The 13,065-nt window shown below is 46.1% G+C and overlaps 1 protein-coding gene across 1 annotated transcript in view; it reads left to right on the top strand.

Annotated features, from left to right (window-relative positions):
* The first annotated feature begins 5,543 nt into the window (after positions 1 to 5,543).
* Positions 5,544 to 13,065, top strand: part of LOC116780085 (E3 ubiquitin-protein ligase UHRF2-like) — a 202,820-nt gene continuing 195,298 nt past the window's right edge. The window contains exon 1 of the mRNA XM_032674568.1: positions 5,544 to 5,696. Coding sequence (XP_032530459.1) covers positions 5,544 to 5,696 — 153 coding nt within the window. The remainder of the gene's footprint in view (positions 5,697 to 13,065) is intronic.

Here is a 13,065-nt window from a genome sequence, read left to right as displayed (position 1 = left end):
GAAGACTATGGGGTTTGCCTCTGACACAGATTGACAGCTGCTCAGATCCTCAATGAGATCATCTCAGTATCTAGACTGGTTCTCCTTCACTGCTTGTTTTATTATCCAGTCTAGAAAAACTGTTCACCAAGAAGGCTACAGCTGAAGGACAAGTCTGTTGTAATGTTTTGAGATGGGATTGGGAACATGGATTAGACCTACTCTCTGCTTCTGAGACTTCATGTTATGGCAAAGATCGTTTGATACTCAGCTGTTGTGGCAAGTCCAGCCTGACAATGCATACACACAAAAAGGGTGGGTGGGTGTGGAGGGGTGTGTGTAGGTGGGGGAGCTGTGACAAACATTCATTTTCTTTTAGTTTTCTTTCTGTTTACATCTGGAACTGACTAGTCAGTGTTGTTTATTCAGAGGATGCTGGAAAGCTATTCACCCTTGATCTCAACGTGAAGCCCTCCGCTGTCATAGATCTAGTTCTTTGGACCAAGCTTCCTAGTACAGCTCTATTTCTCCTAGCTGTCTTCAAACCCAAAAGATCCCACAGGTCTCGACTTAAATGATCTAGAGCTGTTTCTTTCTTTCCTTTTTCTTTTTCTGCCCTCCCTTCCCCCGGTTGTCCCACCAGTATTTTCCACTGGTCAATTCAAGAGCAAGTTGAATGTTGTCTGACAGAGTATATCTCGCACCTTAATCAGCTTTACTTATACCGGAGCATGGTTGTGTTTGCTTGGGGGTGGGGGGGAGAAGATCATGCTAAGAGGTCCTACCAACCTCCTTGTAGGTATTGAAAGGTTGCTATTAGCTGCCATCACCACCCCCACTGCCCCCGTCAAGCTTTTATTTCGCCTGACTGAACAAGCCTAGTCCCCCAGCCTCTCCTCATAGAGCACATCTTGATGGCCATCTTGCCAGCCCTCCGCTGGGCTAACACCAGCTTGTCAGCATCTTCCTTGCATTGAGGGACCTAAACCAGACATAATATTCTAGAGATGATCTAACAAGCGCTGAGTAAAGGGAAATAATCACTTCCCTCAATCTACTGCCTATGCTCCTGATGACGCAACCCAGAATGCTGTTGGCCTTCTTTGCTGCCAGGGCACACTGCTGGCTCATGTTCAGCTTGCTGTCTACCAGGACCCCCAGGTCCTTTTCTGCAGAGCTGCTACCCAGCCAGTCACTCTGCAGCCTGTATTGTCACAGCAGGGGTATAGCGGGTTGACCCTGGCCAGCAGCCAAGTACCCACACAGCCGCTCGCTCACTCCTGTGTCCTGCAGGACGGGGAGAAAGTAGAAGGAAGGCAAGAAAATTTGTGCATCGAGATACAGTTTAAAAGGTGAAGCAAAAGCTGCGTGCGCAAGCCAAGCAAAAAGAGGAATTCATTCACTAATTCCCACCAGCAAGCAGATATCCAGCCACTTCTTAGAAAGCAGGGCCTCAGCTTGGGAAGACAAATGTCATAACCACAAAAGCCCACCCACCCCCCGCCTTCCTCCTCTTTCCCTGAGCTTTTATTTCTGAGCACAATGTCACATGGCATAGAATATCCCTTTGGTCAGTTCAGGTCAGCTGTCCCAGGAGTGTCTCCTCCCAACTGCTTGCACACACCCAGCCTACTTGCTGTGAGGGCAGAGTGAGAAACAGAAGGCCTTGATGCTGCACAATTACTGCATGTAACTTCTGTTGTCTCATGAGGATCACAACAGGATTTTAAAAGAAAGTCAATAAATGAAAAAACCCCTTTACTAACCATAGTTGTATCTAGCAATATTTTTAATTCCATTTTTACTGACATGGATTCTTTAGCAAAAGTGAGAAAACTAAAAACTTTTACAGCATTTTCTTAGTTCTTGAGCCTTTCTAAGAGTATGGTTTTCTCTCATGTATTAGCTTGATTTACATAACCCTGCATAGTCCCATTTTCTGATACCTTAGTTACATACTCATCTTGTATATTTGAGAGTGTAGGTTTTAATTTAACATTGTGGTCATTCATATAAATAACATGTTTAAATATAGGACGAAATTTTATGTAAAAACATATCTGCTGCAGTACTCAGTGAGATTCAGTTTATGGATAGAAATCATCGATTCCAACTCTTAACCCCACACACCAGACCACCCCAAGAACCACACCACGTGCCTGAGAGTATCGTCCATACGCTTCTTGAACTCTGGCAGGCTTGGTGCTGTGACCACTTCCCTGGGGAGCCTGTTCCAGTGCCCAACCACCTTCTGGGTAATGAATCTTTTCCTAATATCCAACCTAAACCTCCCCCGACACAGTTTCATGCCTTTTTTTCAGGTCTTGTCACTGGTCACCAGAGAGAAGTGACCTCAGTCGCTCCTCTAATGGTTTCCCCTCTAGGCCCTTCAGCATCTTCGCCGCCATCCTTTGGACGCTCTCTAATAGCTTAATAACTTTCTTATGTTGCAGTGCCCAAAACTGCACACAGTACTCAAAGTGAGGCTGCACCAGTGCAGATTAGAGCAGGACAATCCCCTCCCTCGACCGGCTGGCGATGCTTTGCCTGATGCCCCCCAGGACACGGTTGGCCCTCCTTGCTGCCAGGGCACACTGCTGCCTCATATTCAACTTGCTGTCGACCAGGACCCTCAGGTCCCTTTCCACAGGGCTGCTTTCCAGCATCTCATTCCCCAGTCTGTACATACATCCAGGGCTGCCCCATCCCAGGTGCAGAATCCGGCACCTTCCCTTTTTGAACTTCATATCATTGGTGATTGCCCAGCCCTCTAATTTGTCAAGGTGTCCCTGCAGGGCCTCCCTGCCTTCAAGGGAGTCAACAGCTCCTCCAAGTTTTGTGTCATCTGCAAACTTGCTTAGTAGCCATCCGTCCTTCCCTGCGTCCAAGTCATTTATGAAGATGTTGAAGTAAAACGAGAAGATGCAAAAACAAGCTCGAGAGTCAGAGACACATCCTCATAGAGGTACAGTCAATGCTCTGACTTTATTCCAAAAATACATACATTATCAAGGGTCCTACAGGGTTCACACGCTCTATTCTAACTTTCTATTGGTTACATTTACTTTCACACACTATAACTTTATTGGCTCTACTAGCCAAGGCACATTTCCAGGCCCCCCCATCTTCTGGTTTCTCACACTCTGGATAACAACCTCCTTCCTTGTTTTCCTCTATGCAGCTTTCTGATATCTGCTGCTCAAGGACACACATCTGCTGCTGGAGAACACAGGTCCCTGCCGTCCGGCACGCAGGCCGGATTGTGCAAGCAGGCTTGAAGCAGTATATGTCCTGCATCATCTAAGATTCTTTCAACAATTCCCCCTTTTTCTTTTGCACAATCCAGGCCTGACTGATGGTCTTTCGCTTGGTTCAACTCTTTGTTCCATGTGGTTCTTGAAAACTTTTATTTTGCAAATGAAACTTTATTTAACTCAGGGTTATGTGTCTCCCACTCTTTATCCAAAGGTGCTTATGCATATGTGAGGTAATATGGTTTACGCATTTGTGAGCAAAACCAGAATATATTAATAATCATATATTCATACATTCACATGCATACATTCACACAACTTTCATGCGTGATGGCCATCGCTTCATGCTCTCACACAAACATACTTTTGAGTTGTATTTTACTGTGTTTTCTGGTTGTGGACTGAGAAATTATCATTCTTGTGTTTTGCCCTCAGATGAGTAAGATCTAATTATGCATTTCTTGTTTTTATGAGAGTATAACTTGGAAAACAGGAAAACATAAACATATTTCTGCCTCACATTCAATTCAAAACCCAAATACATACAAACATTCTTATAATTTAAAGATAAATATATACTCCTATTTTTACAGCAAAACACACATTTCTCTAAGCAAATGGGCTTTTGGACTTCAAAGAGAACTTGTCAGTAGTCACTACAAAAACTTCAAAAGCTCCACTTCTCCACCCCGTTTAAAACAATTCTGGCTATTTAGGCAAGCAACCTCAAGAAACAGTCAGCAAGACCACCTCATGAACTTATCTTTCCTCACTCCCCCCCCTTTTTTTTTTTTTTTTTTTGAGTTTGGCCAGAGGAGGTCTCCTACTCAGTTGCTCGGCAACAAACTATATTGTGAGAGCCACTAACACCTTATCTCTTTCTCTGCTAAGGCAAAGAGATTTATTTCATCTGCCTTTGCAAGTGCTTAATACTGATAAATCAGGCCTTAAAAGTAACTCAACCTAGGACACAATGTGAATTATGTCAGTCCTGAAATTAATATACAGGGATCTTCAATATCATCCTTATACAAAAAAAGTCACAAACCCAAATCTCTATCATCTGGAACATGTCAGTTTGTTATCTCAGTCTCTAAAGTTTTACTGCTTGGGCAATGGAGCTGCTGCAAACTCTGCCCTAAAAAATGTAGGCTTCAATGCTAACAGGTATAATAGCACCACAGAGTACTGCAGCAGATATGTTTTTTACAGTACCATTTTACCAGTATACATGAAAAGTCCAGACTTTTTCAGAGTCTTGAGCAAAAATGTAGCAAATAAAACCCACACATCTGATCTGCGTTAAAAAAGGAGGCTTGAGGTTTTTGTCCTGACCCACATCTGCATTTTCTAATATGATAAGAGCAGACATATCTATTCTGGATTTATTAGGCAGAGGTAGATCTAGATGAATTGAGGTTTTGATGGCACTTTTGTACTGGGAAATATTGGGTCCTAGATTTCACCGATGGATGCAAAGCAGTTTTACTTGTTTTTTATTTATGCCATGTCAGGTCCATGCTTTTGTGTCACTGTGACATCTGACATGCTGGGTCCTGACTCCGTGTGTGCCTGAAAAGGAGAGGTGGAAGCACAGAATCACTTTGTATGTCATTAGTATAATTTGCAGGCCTGACTAGAGATGTTTTGCCCTGTGAGGGAAGGAGAAGACGCTCCCGCTTGGCTCCCATAGGAACGATAATGGCCGCTTCTCTACGTGCGGATTAAACTATTCCCCCGCTCAGGTCCTTGATACAACTACCGAGCAGGAGGAAAAAAGATGCCAGCCAGAGAATGCTCAAAGGAGAAGGCTGGGCTGGGCAGGGCTGGGCGTGACTTTGTGTAAAGCCGAGTGCGGAAGGAGAGGTGACGATGCTATCTATCCTCCGCCCACTTCCCAATGTTGTCTGAGGGCTCTCGCGAGATCACTATTCGCGCCGTGACCTCTGTAAGAGAGTGGTAGAAGCTGGTAAACGCGCTCCGACGGTTGGTGATGGCTCCTGGTGGTGTTCGTTAGACCAGCCTGTGGCAGTTCCCGCCAGACTTTGCCTCATGTTGTGCTGGCTTGGAGAGCTTATGGTTCTGTTTGTGTGATTACGAGGTACGCTTGGGGAGTAAACAAGGATTGGGTCAGGTCTCCTTTACCTCTCTGCGCTCTTCTGAGCGAGGCCTGCGGGAGGGGAAATCCTGCTTCAATTGAGCTGAACAAAGAAGTGAGGGAAACGTCTGTTCGGTGTTCTGTTATCACTCACTCGGAGCACAAGACCTCTCTTTCACCGCGCGTGGCTGAGCTAGCAGAAGGCGCACACCATGTGGATCCAAGTTCGTACCATAGACGGCACTGAGACCCATATTATTGATGATCTGAGCCGTCTCACCAAGATTGAATGTTTGCGGGAGAAGATCCAGAAGACCTTCTGTGTGAGCCCCGACCGCCAGCGCCTCTTCTACCGGGGCAAGCAGGTGAGGTGGAGACGTGGTGGGCAGGGATGGCGGGGAGCTTGTCTTTTATGTCATCTTCCCCTTCTTATGTTCTGCTCTCCGTGACTGGATGCAAAGCTCCTCATCGCCTCCCATACAGGGATCTCTGGCTTTTGTTTTCTCTCCTCTCACTGAGCCTAGGAGGTGGTCAAGCTGCCCAGCATGACGACAAAAGGCTCTGGGCCCAACTCCGATTTCTTTGCATATTTTTCTTTTTACTCCCCACCCCCCCACAGTAGTGAGCGGGTACTAATGAGGTCCCTTTGTGTTTTTCTTTTTTTTTCCACCCAAAACGGGGGAGGCTCCTTCAGATTATCGCACCTAAGTGACAGAGCAGACAGTGGGGGTGTGAGGGGGAGGAAATTCCCTGCTTTGTTTTTTCGACCAGGCAAGAGGACGCAGGTGTTTTCCCTGGGTTCCTGCCCTCTCGGTGCCCCATCTGGGTATAAGGAAAACATTTTCCGTGTGTGTGCTGTAAGTGGTTTCCAAGGCCTAGGTGCCACATCACAGACTAAGTGTTTTCGGGGACTGTGGACTCTGAACTCCTTCCATCCACCAGAAGAGGAGAGAGACAGAGGACTCGTTAGAATCCTTCCTGGAGGTGGGTACAGGACTATGCGGGGAGGGGAGGGGGAGGAGGGGGCGGGCGCGGTGATGTGGGGCACAGTGGCAGCCTGCATCTCCTTGCACTCCCTGGCTCCCTTGTATTGAAGCTGCGTGAGTTTAGCATCCTAGTCCTTTTAGGTGCTTCAAACAGCTTTTTACAGAGAATGATGTCAGTTTTAGCTGATATCTCAAGAAGTGCTTAATCTACACCTGGTTCCAATGGTATTGGGGACCGCTGATTAAAAGTTTTTTCTGTGAGTTGATACTTTCTCCCCTCATCAGGGTGGGAGCACATCTTTATCCAAAGAGATTGTCTCGGGCTGTGTTTTTGCTGATGAAAGGTGTAACTCATTTTAAGCTGCTTTACATAAATGAGGTATGTACAGTGCTTGAGTATTAGAATGAGGCATAAATGTTACATGAGGGGAAAACAAGGAGTATCAGATATATTTTTAGGGAGCTTGACTCTTAAGATGGGACTTGCTACTCCAAATGAGCGTGGCAATGCTAGCTTAAGATGAGCAGTGTAAGATGGAGTAAGGACTTGGGGTATGGGGTCCAAAGTGGCAATGCTCATGTCATTGCTTCCTCCTGGGGAGTAGGTCATACCAAACAGTGCTGTGACACGTTCCTTGGCTGCCTCTCGGGATGAGAATCATAGGGCTAATCACATCAAGGGTGTGTATGGCTATGGCAAATCCTCTCACATGCCTTCTAGGGAACCCTGTTGCTTGATTACCTCTCTGAAGTGCCTGTACACTAATGCATGTAGCATGGGGAATAAACAGGAAGAACTAGAAATCTATGTGCAGTCGCAGGCCCATGATCTCATTGCAGTTACTGAGACATGGTGGGATAGCTCACACGACTGGAATGTTGTCATGGATGGCCATGTACTTTTTAGAAAGGACAGGTCAGCAAGGCGAGGTGGTGGAGTTGCTCTTTGTGTGAGAGAGCAACTAGAATGTATCGAGCTCTACCCAGGGGCAGACGAACGAGTTGAGAGTTTATGGGTAAGAATTAAGGGGCAGGCTAATATGGGTGACACTGCTGTGGGTGTTTACTACAGGCCACCTGATCAGGAGGAGGAGGAAGTTGATGAGGCTTTCTATGGACAGCTGGAAGTAGCCTCATGGTCACAGGCCCTGGTTCTCCTGGGGGACTTCAACCACCTTGATATTTGTTGGAGAGACAACACAGCTCAGCACACACAGTCCAGGAAGTTCCTGCAGATCGTTAATGATAACTTTTTTAAAGAAATTTATGGGATGTGGAAAAAGGGACAGGCTACACGGGAGGACTATAAGAACATCGTCAGAGTATGCAGGGATGCGACGAGGAAGGCCGAGGCCCACTTGGAATTGAGTCTGTCAAGGGATACAACAAGAAGGGCTTCTGCGAGTACATCAGCAGCAAAAGGGAGACAAGGGAAAATGTGGGGCTGCTGCTGAATCAGATGGGTGTCCTGGTGATGGAAGACACAGAGGAGGTGGAATTACTGAATACCTTCTTTGCCTCAGTCTTTACTGCTGAGGCCAGCCCTCAGAAATCTCAGACCTTGGAAGTAAGAGAGGAAGGCTAGAGAGAGGAAGACTTCCCCCTGGTCATAGAGGGTTGGGTTAGAGATTGGCTAGGCAGACTAAACACCCATAAATCTATGGGCCCTGATGGGATGCACCCATGGGTGCTGAGGGAGCTGGCAGATGTTGTTGCTAAGCTACTTTGAAAAATCATGGAGAATGGGAGAGGTGCCTGATGACTGGAGAAAGGCCAATGTTACTCCCATCTTCAAAAAGGGCAAGAAGGAGGACCCAGGAAACTACCAGCCGGTCAGCCTCACCTCCATCCCTGGAAAGGTGATGGAACAGGTCATTCTGAAGGTCATCACCAAGCATATAAAAGAAAAGGTCATCAAGAGTAGTCAGCATGGATTCACCAAGGGGAAATCATGCTTGACCAATCTGATAGCCTTCTATGATGACATGGCAGAGCAGCGGACGTTGTCTACTTTGACTTCAATGAGGCTTTTGACACTGTCTCCCATAACATCCTCAGGTAAGCTCAAGAAATTTGGGTTAGATGAATGGACAGTGAGGTGGATCAAGAACTGGCTGAATGGCAGAGCTCAGAGGGTCGTGGTCAGTGGAGTAGAATCCAGTTGGAGGCCTGTAGTCAGTGGTGTTCCCCAGGGATCAATACTGGGTCCAGTCTTATTCAACTTGTTTATCAACAACCTGGATGAAGGGATCAAATGCACCCTTGTCAGGTTTGCTTATGATATGAAACTGGGGGGAGTGGCAGATACACCTGAAGGCTGTGCTGCCATTCAGCTGGACCTTGATAGGCTGGAGAGAAACCTTATGAGGTTCAACAAGGGCAACTGTAGGGTCCTGCACCTGGGGAGGAATAACCCCAAGTATTAGGACAGGTTAGTTCCTGTGTAACCTGCTCTAGGTGACCCCTGCCTTGGCAGGGGGGTTGGACTAGATGATCTCCAGAGGTCCCTTCCAACCCTAACTATTCTATGATTCTGTCCTGTAACAGATAAAGTGTATGCCTATATGAACAGGAACAACCATGAGAAATAACAGTTTACTATCAGCAAGAAGTGATCATTCATGATTAGAGTGTGAAGTTGCAATCCAAAATGTACTTAAAACCAAAAGGAAACAAATAGGTTTTGTGTCATGCTGTGTTTTGAGCAATTCTGTTGCTGCTCCATGAGATAGATGGGAGCCGGGTTTTGTGAGGGCATGTCAAAGCAGATGGCTGCAGACAAACCCATGCTGCTCTGATGAAGCCAGATTCAAACAGTCTTGAAGTTGAGTAACTTCTTTACTTTTGTGTTATGTCTGAGTCAGCCTATGTATGTGTTTATGTGTGTTTTCAAGGATCTCATCACAGATCACTAATGGGAATGTTTAGAAGACTGATAAGTCAGTTTAAAAGAAAATTTGACTAGGTTCACATACATTGACAACACGTTTTATAGTAATTTCTAACTTTTTACTTATTACTCCATATTCAAAGCAGGCAATTCTTAACAATCATATGATACATATAAGTCAGTTGTGAGTATTCAGTACCATGAAGTTGATAGCATATAGTTAATCCTCAGTGGTCTTAGTCATGAGTTAATGGGAGTTACTGAAAAACACCTGAAGGATTAACGCAGTCATTGGTTTGCAGATGATACAAAACTCGGAGGAGCTGTTGACTCCCTTGAAGGCAGAGAGGCCCTGCAGAGAGACCTTGATAAATCAGGCTGGCAACCTGTCACTAGTGGGGTTCCACAGGGCTCCATCTTAGGCCCTGTGCTCTTCAATGTTGAAAGAATCTTAGATGATGCAGGACATATACTGCTTCAAGCCTGCTTGCACAATCCGGCCTGCGTGCCGGACGGCAGGGACCTGTGTTCTCCAGCAGCAGATGTGTGTCCTTGAGCAGCAGATATCAGAAAGCTGCATAGAGGAAAACAAGGAAGGAGGTTGTTATCCAGAGTGTGAGAAACCAGAAGATGGGGGGGCCTGGAAATGTGCCTTGGCTAGTAGAGCCAATAAAGTTATAGTGTGTGAAAGTAAATGTAACCAATAGAAAGTTAGAATAGAGCGTGTGAACCCTGTAGGACCCTTGATAATGTATGTATTTTTGGAATAAAGTCAGAGCATTGACTGTACCTCTATGAGGATGTGTCTCTGACTCTCGAGCTTGTTTTTGCATCTTCTCGTTTTACTTCAACATCTTCATAAATGACTTGGACGCAGGGAAGGACGGATGGCTACTAAGCAAGTTTGCAGATGACACAAAACTTGGAGGAGCTGTTGACTCCCTTGAAGGCAGGGAGGCCCTGCAGGGACACCTTGACAAATTAGAGGGCTGGGCAATCACCAATGATATGAAGTTCAAAAAGGGAAGGTGCCGGATTCTGCACCTGGGATGGGGCAGCCCTGGATGTATGTACAGACTGGGGAATGAGATGCTGGAAAGCAGCCCTGTGGAAAGGGACCTGAGGGTCCTGGTCGACAGCAAGTTGAATATGAGGCAGCAGTGTGCCCTGGCAGCAAGGAGGGCCAACCGTGTCCTGGGGGGCATCAGGCAAAGCATCGCCAGCCGGTCGAGGGAGGGGATTGTCCTGCTCTAATCTGCACTGGTGCAGCCTCACTTTGAGTACTGTGTGCAGTTTTGGGCACTGCAACATAAGAAAGTTATTAAGCTATTAGAGAGCGTCCAAAGGATGGCGGCGAAGATGCTGAAGGGCCTAGAGGGGAAACCATTAGAGGAGCGACTGAGGTCACTTCTCTCTGGTGACCAGTGACAAGACCTGAAAAAAAGGCATGAAACTGTGTCGGGGGAGGTTTAGGTTGGATATTAGGAAAAGATTCATTACCCAGAAGGTGGTTGGGCACTGGAACAGGCTCCCCAGGGAAGTGGTCACAGCACCAAGCCTGCCAGAGTTCAAGAAGCGTATGGACGATACTCTCAGGCACGTGGTGTGGTTCTTGGGGTGGTCTGGTGTGTGGGGTTAAGAGTTGGAATCGATGATTTCTATCCATAAACTGAATCTCACTGAGTACTGCAGCAGATATGTTTTTACATAAAATTTCGTCCTATATTTAAACATGTTATTTATATGAATGACCACAATGTTAAATTAAAACCTACACTCTCAAATATACAAGATGAGTATGTAACTAAGGTATCAGAAAATGGGACTATGCAGGGTTATGTAAATCAAGCTAATACATGAGAGAAAACCATACTCTTAGAAAGGCTCAAGAACTAAGAAAATGCTGTAAAAGTTTTTAGTTTTCTCACTTTTGCTAAAGAATCCATGTCAGTAAAAATGGAATTAAAAATATTGCTAGATACAACTATGGTTAGTAAAGGGGTTTTTTCATTTATTGACTTTCTTTTAAAATCCTGTTGTGATCCTCATGAGACAACAGAAGTTACATGCAGTAATTGTGCAGCATCAAGGCCTTCTGTTTCTCACTCTGCCCTCACAGCAAGTAGGCTGGGTGTGTGCAAGCAGTTGGGAGGAGACACTCCTGGGACAGCTGACCTGAACTGACCAAAGGGATATTCTATGCCATGTGACATTGTGCTCAGAAATAAAAGCTCAGGGAAAGAGGAGGAAGGCGGGGGGTGGGTGGGCTTTTGTGGTTATGACATTTGTCTTCCCAAGCTGAGGCCCTGCTTTCTAAGAAGTGGCTGGATATCTGCTTGCTGGTGGGAATTAGTGAATGAATTCCTCTTTTTGCTTGGCTTGCGCACGCAGCTTTTGCTTCACCTTTTAAACTGTATCTCGATGCACAAATTTTCTTGCCTTCCTTCTACTTTCTCCCCGTCCTGCAGGACACAGGAGTGAGCGAGCGGCTGTGTGGGTACTTGGCTGCTGGCCAGGGTCAACCCGCTATACCCCTGCTGTGACAATACAGGCTGCAGAGTGACTGGCTGGGTAGCAGCTCTGCAGAAAAGGACCTGGGGGTCCTGGTAGACAGCAAGCTGAACATGAGCCAGCAGTGTGCCCTGGCAGCAAAGAAGGCCAACAGCATTCTGGGTTGCGTCATCAGGAGCATAGGCAGTAGATTGAGGGAAGTGATTATTTCCCTTTACTCAGCGCTTGTTAGATCATCTCTAGAATATTATGTCTGGTTTAGGTCCCTCAATGCAAGGAAGATGCTGACAAGCTGGTGTTAGCCCAGCGGAGGGCTGGCAAGATGGCCATCAAGATGTGCTCTATGAGGAGAGGCTGGGGGACTAGGCTTGTTCAGTCAGGCGAAATAAAAGCTTGACGGGGGCAGTGGGGGTGGTGATGGCAGCTAATAGCAACCTTTCAATACCTACAAGGAGGTTGGTAGGACCTCTTAGCATGATCTTCTCCCCCCCACCCCCAAGCAAACACAACCATGCTCCGGTATAAGTAAAGCTGATTAAGGTGCGAGATATACTCTGTCAGACAACATTCAACTTGCTCTTGAATTGACCAGTGGAAAATACTGGTGGGACAACCGGGGGAAGGGAGGGCAGAAAAAGAAAAAGGAAAGAAAGAAACAGCTCTAGATCATTTAAGTCGAGACCTGTGGGATCTTTTGGGTTTGAAGACAGCTAGGAGAAATAGAGCTGTACTAGGAAGCTTGGTCCAAAGAACTAGATCTATGACAGCGGAGGGCTTCACGTTGAGATCAAGGGTGAATAGCTTTCCAGCATCCTCTGAATAAACAACACTGACTAGTCAGTTCCAGATGTAAACAGAAAGAAAACTAAAAGAAAATGAATGTTTGTCACAGCTCCCCCACCTACACACACCCCTCCACACCCACCCACCCTTTTTGTGTGTATGCATTGTCAGGCTGGACTTGCCACAACAGCTGAGTATCAAACGATCTTTGCCATAACATGAAGTCTCAGAAGCAGAGAGTAGGTCTAATCCATGTTCCCAATCCCATCTCAAAACATTACAACAGACTTGTCCTTCAGCTGTAGCCTTCTTGGTGAACAGTTTTTTCTAGACTGGATAATAAAACAAGCAGTGAAGGAGAACCAGTCTAGATACTGAGATGATCTCATTGAGGATCTGAGCAGCTGTCAATCTGTGTCAGAGGCAAACCCCATAGTCTTCTCCATAATGTAAGAAAGACATTTTGATGGCTTTATGGGCACCAGGCTTATGGTCTCCATCTGCGGGTTGCTTGTTAGATGATATTGAAAGGTAAATACAAAGTGTCACAAATGATGTCTTGTG

This window comes from Chiroxiphia lanceolata, chromosome W (assembly GCF_009829145.1).
Source record: "Chiroxiphia lanceolata isolate bChiLan1 chromosome W, bChiLan1.pri, whole genome shotgun sequence".
Lineage (NCBI taxonomy): Eukaryota > Metazoa > Chordata > Aves > Passeriformes > Pipridae > Chiroxiphia > Chiroxiphia lanceolata.
The sequence above is the reverse complement of the archived record's forward strand: the minus strand, read 5'-3'. Positions and strand labels throughout refer to the sequence as shown.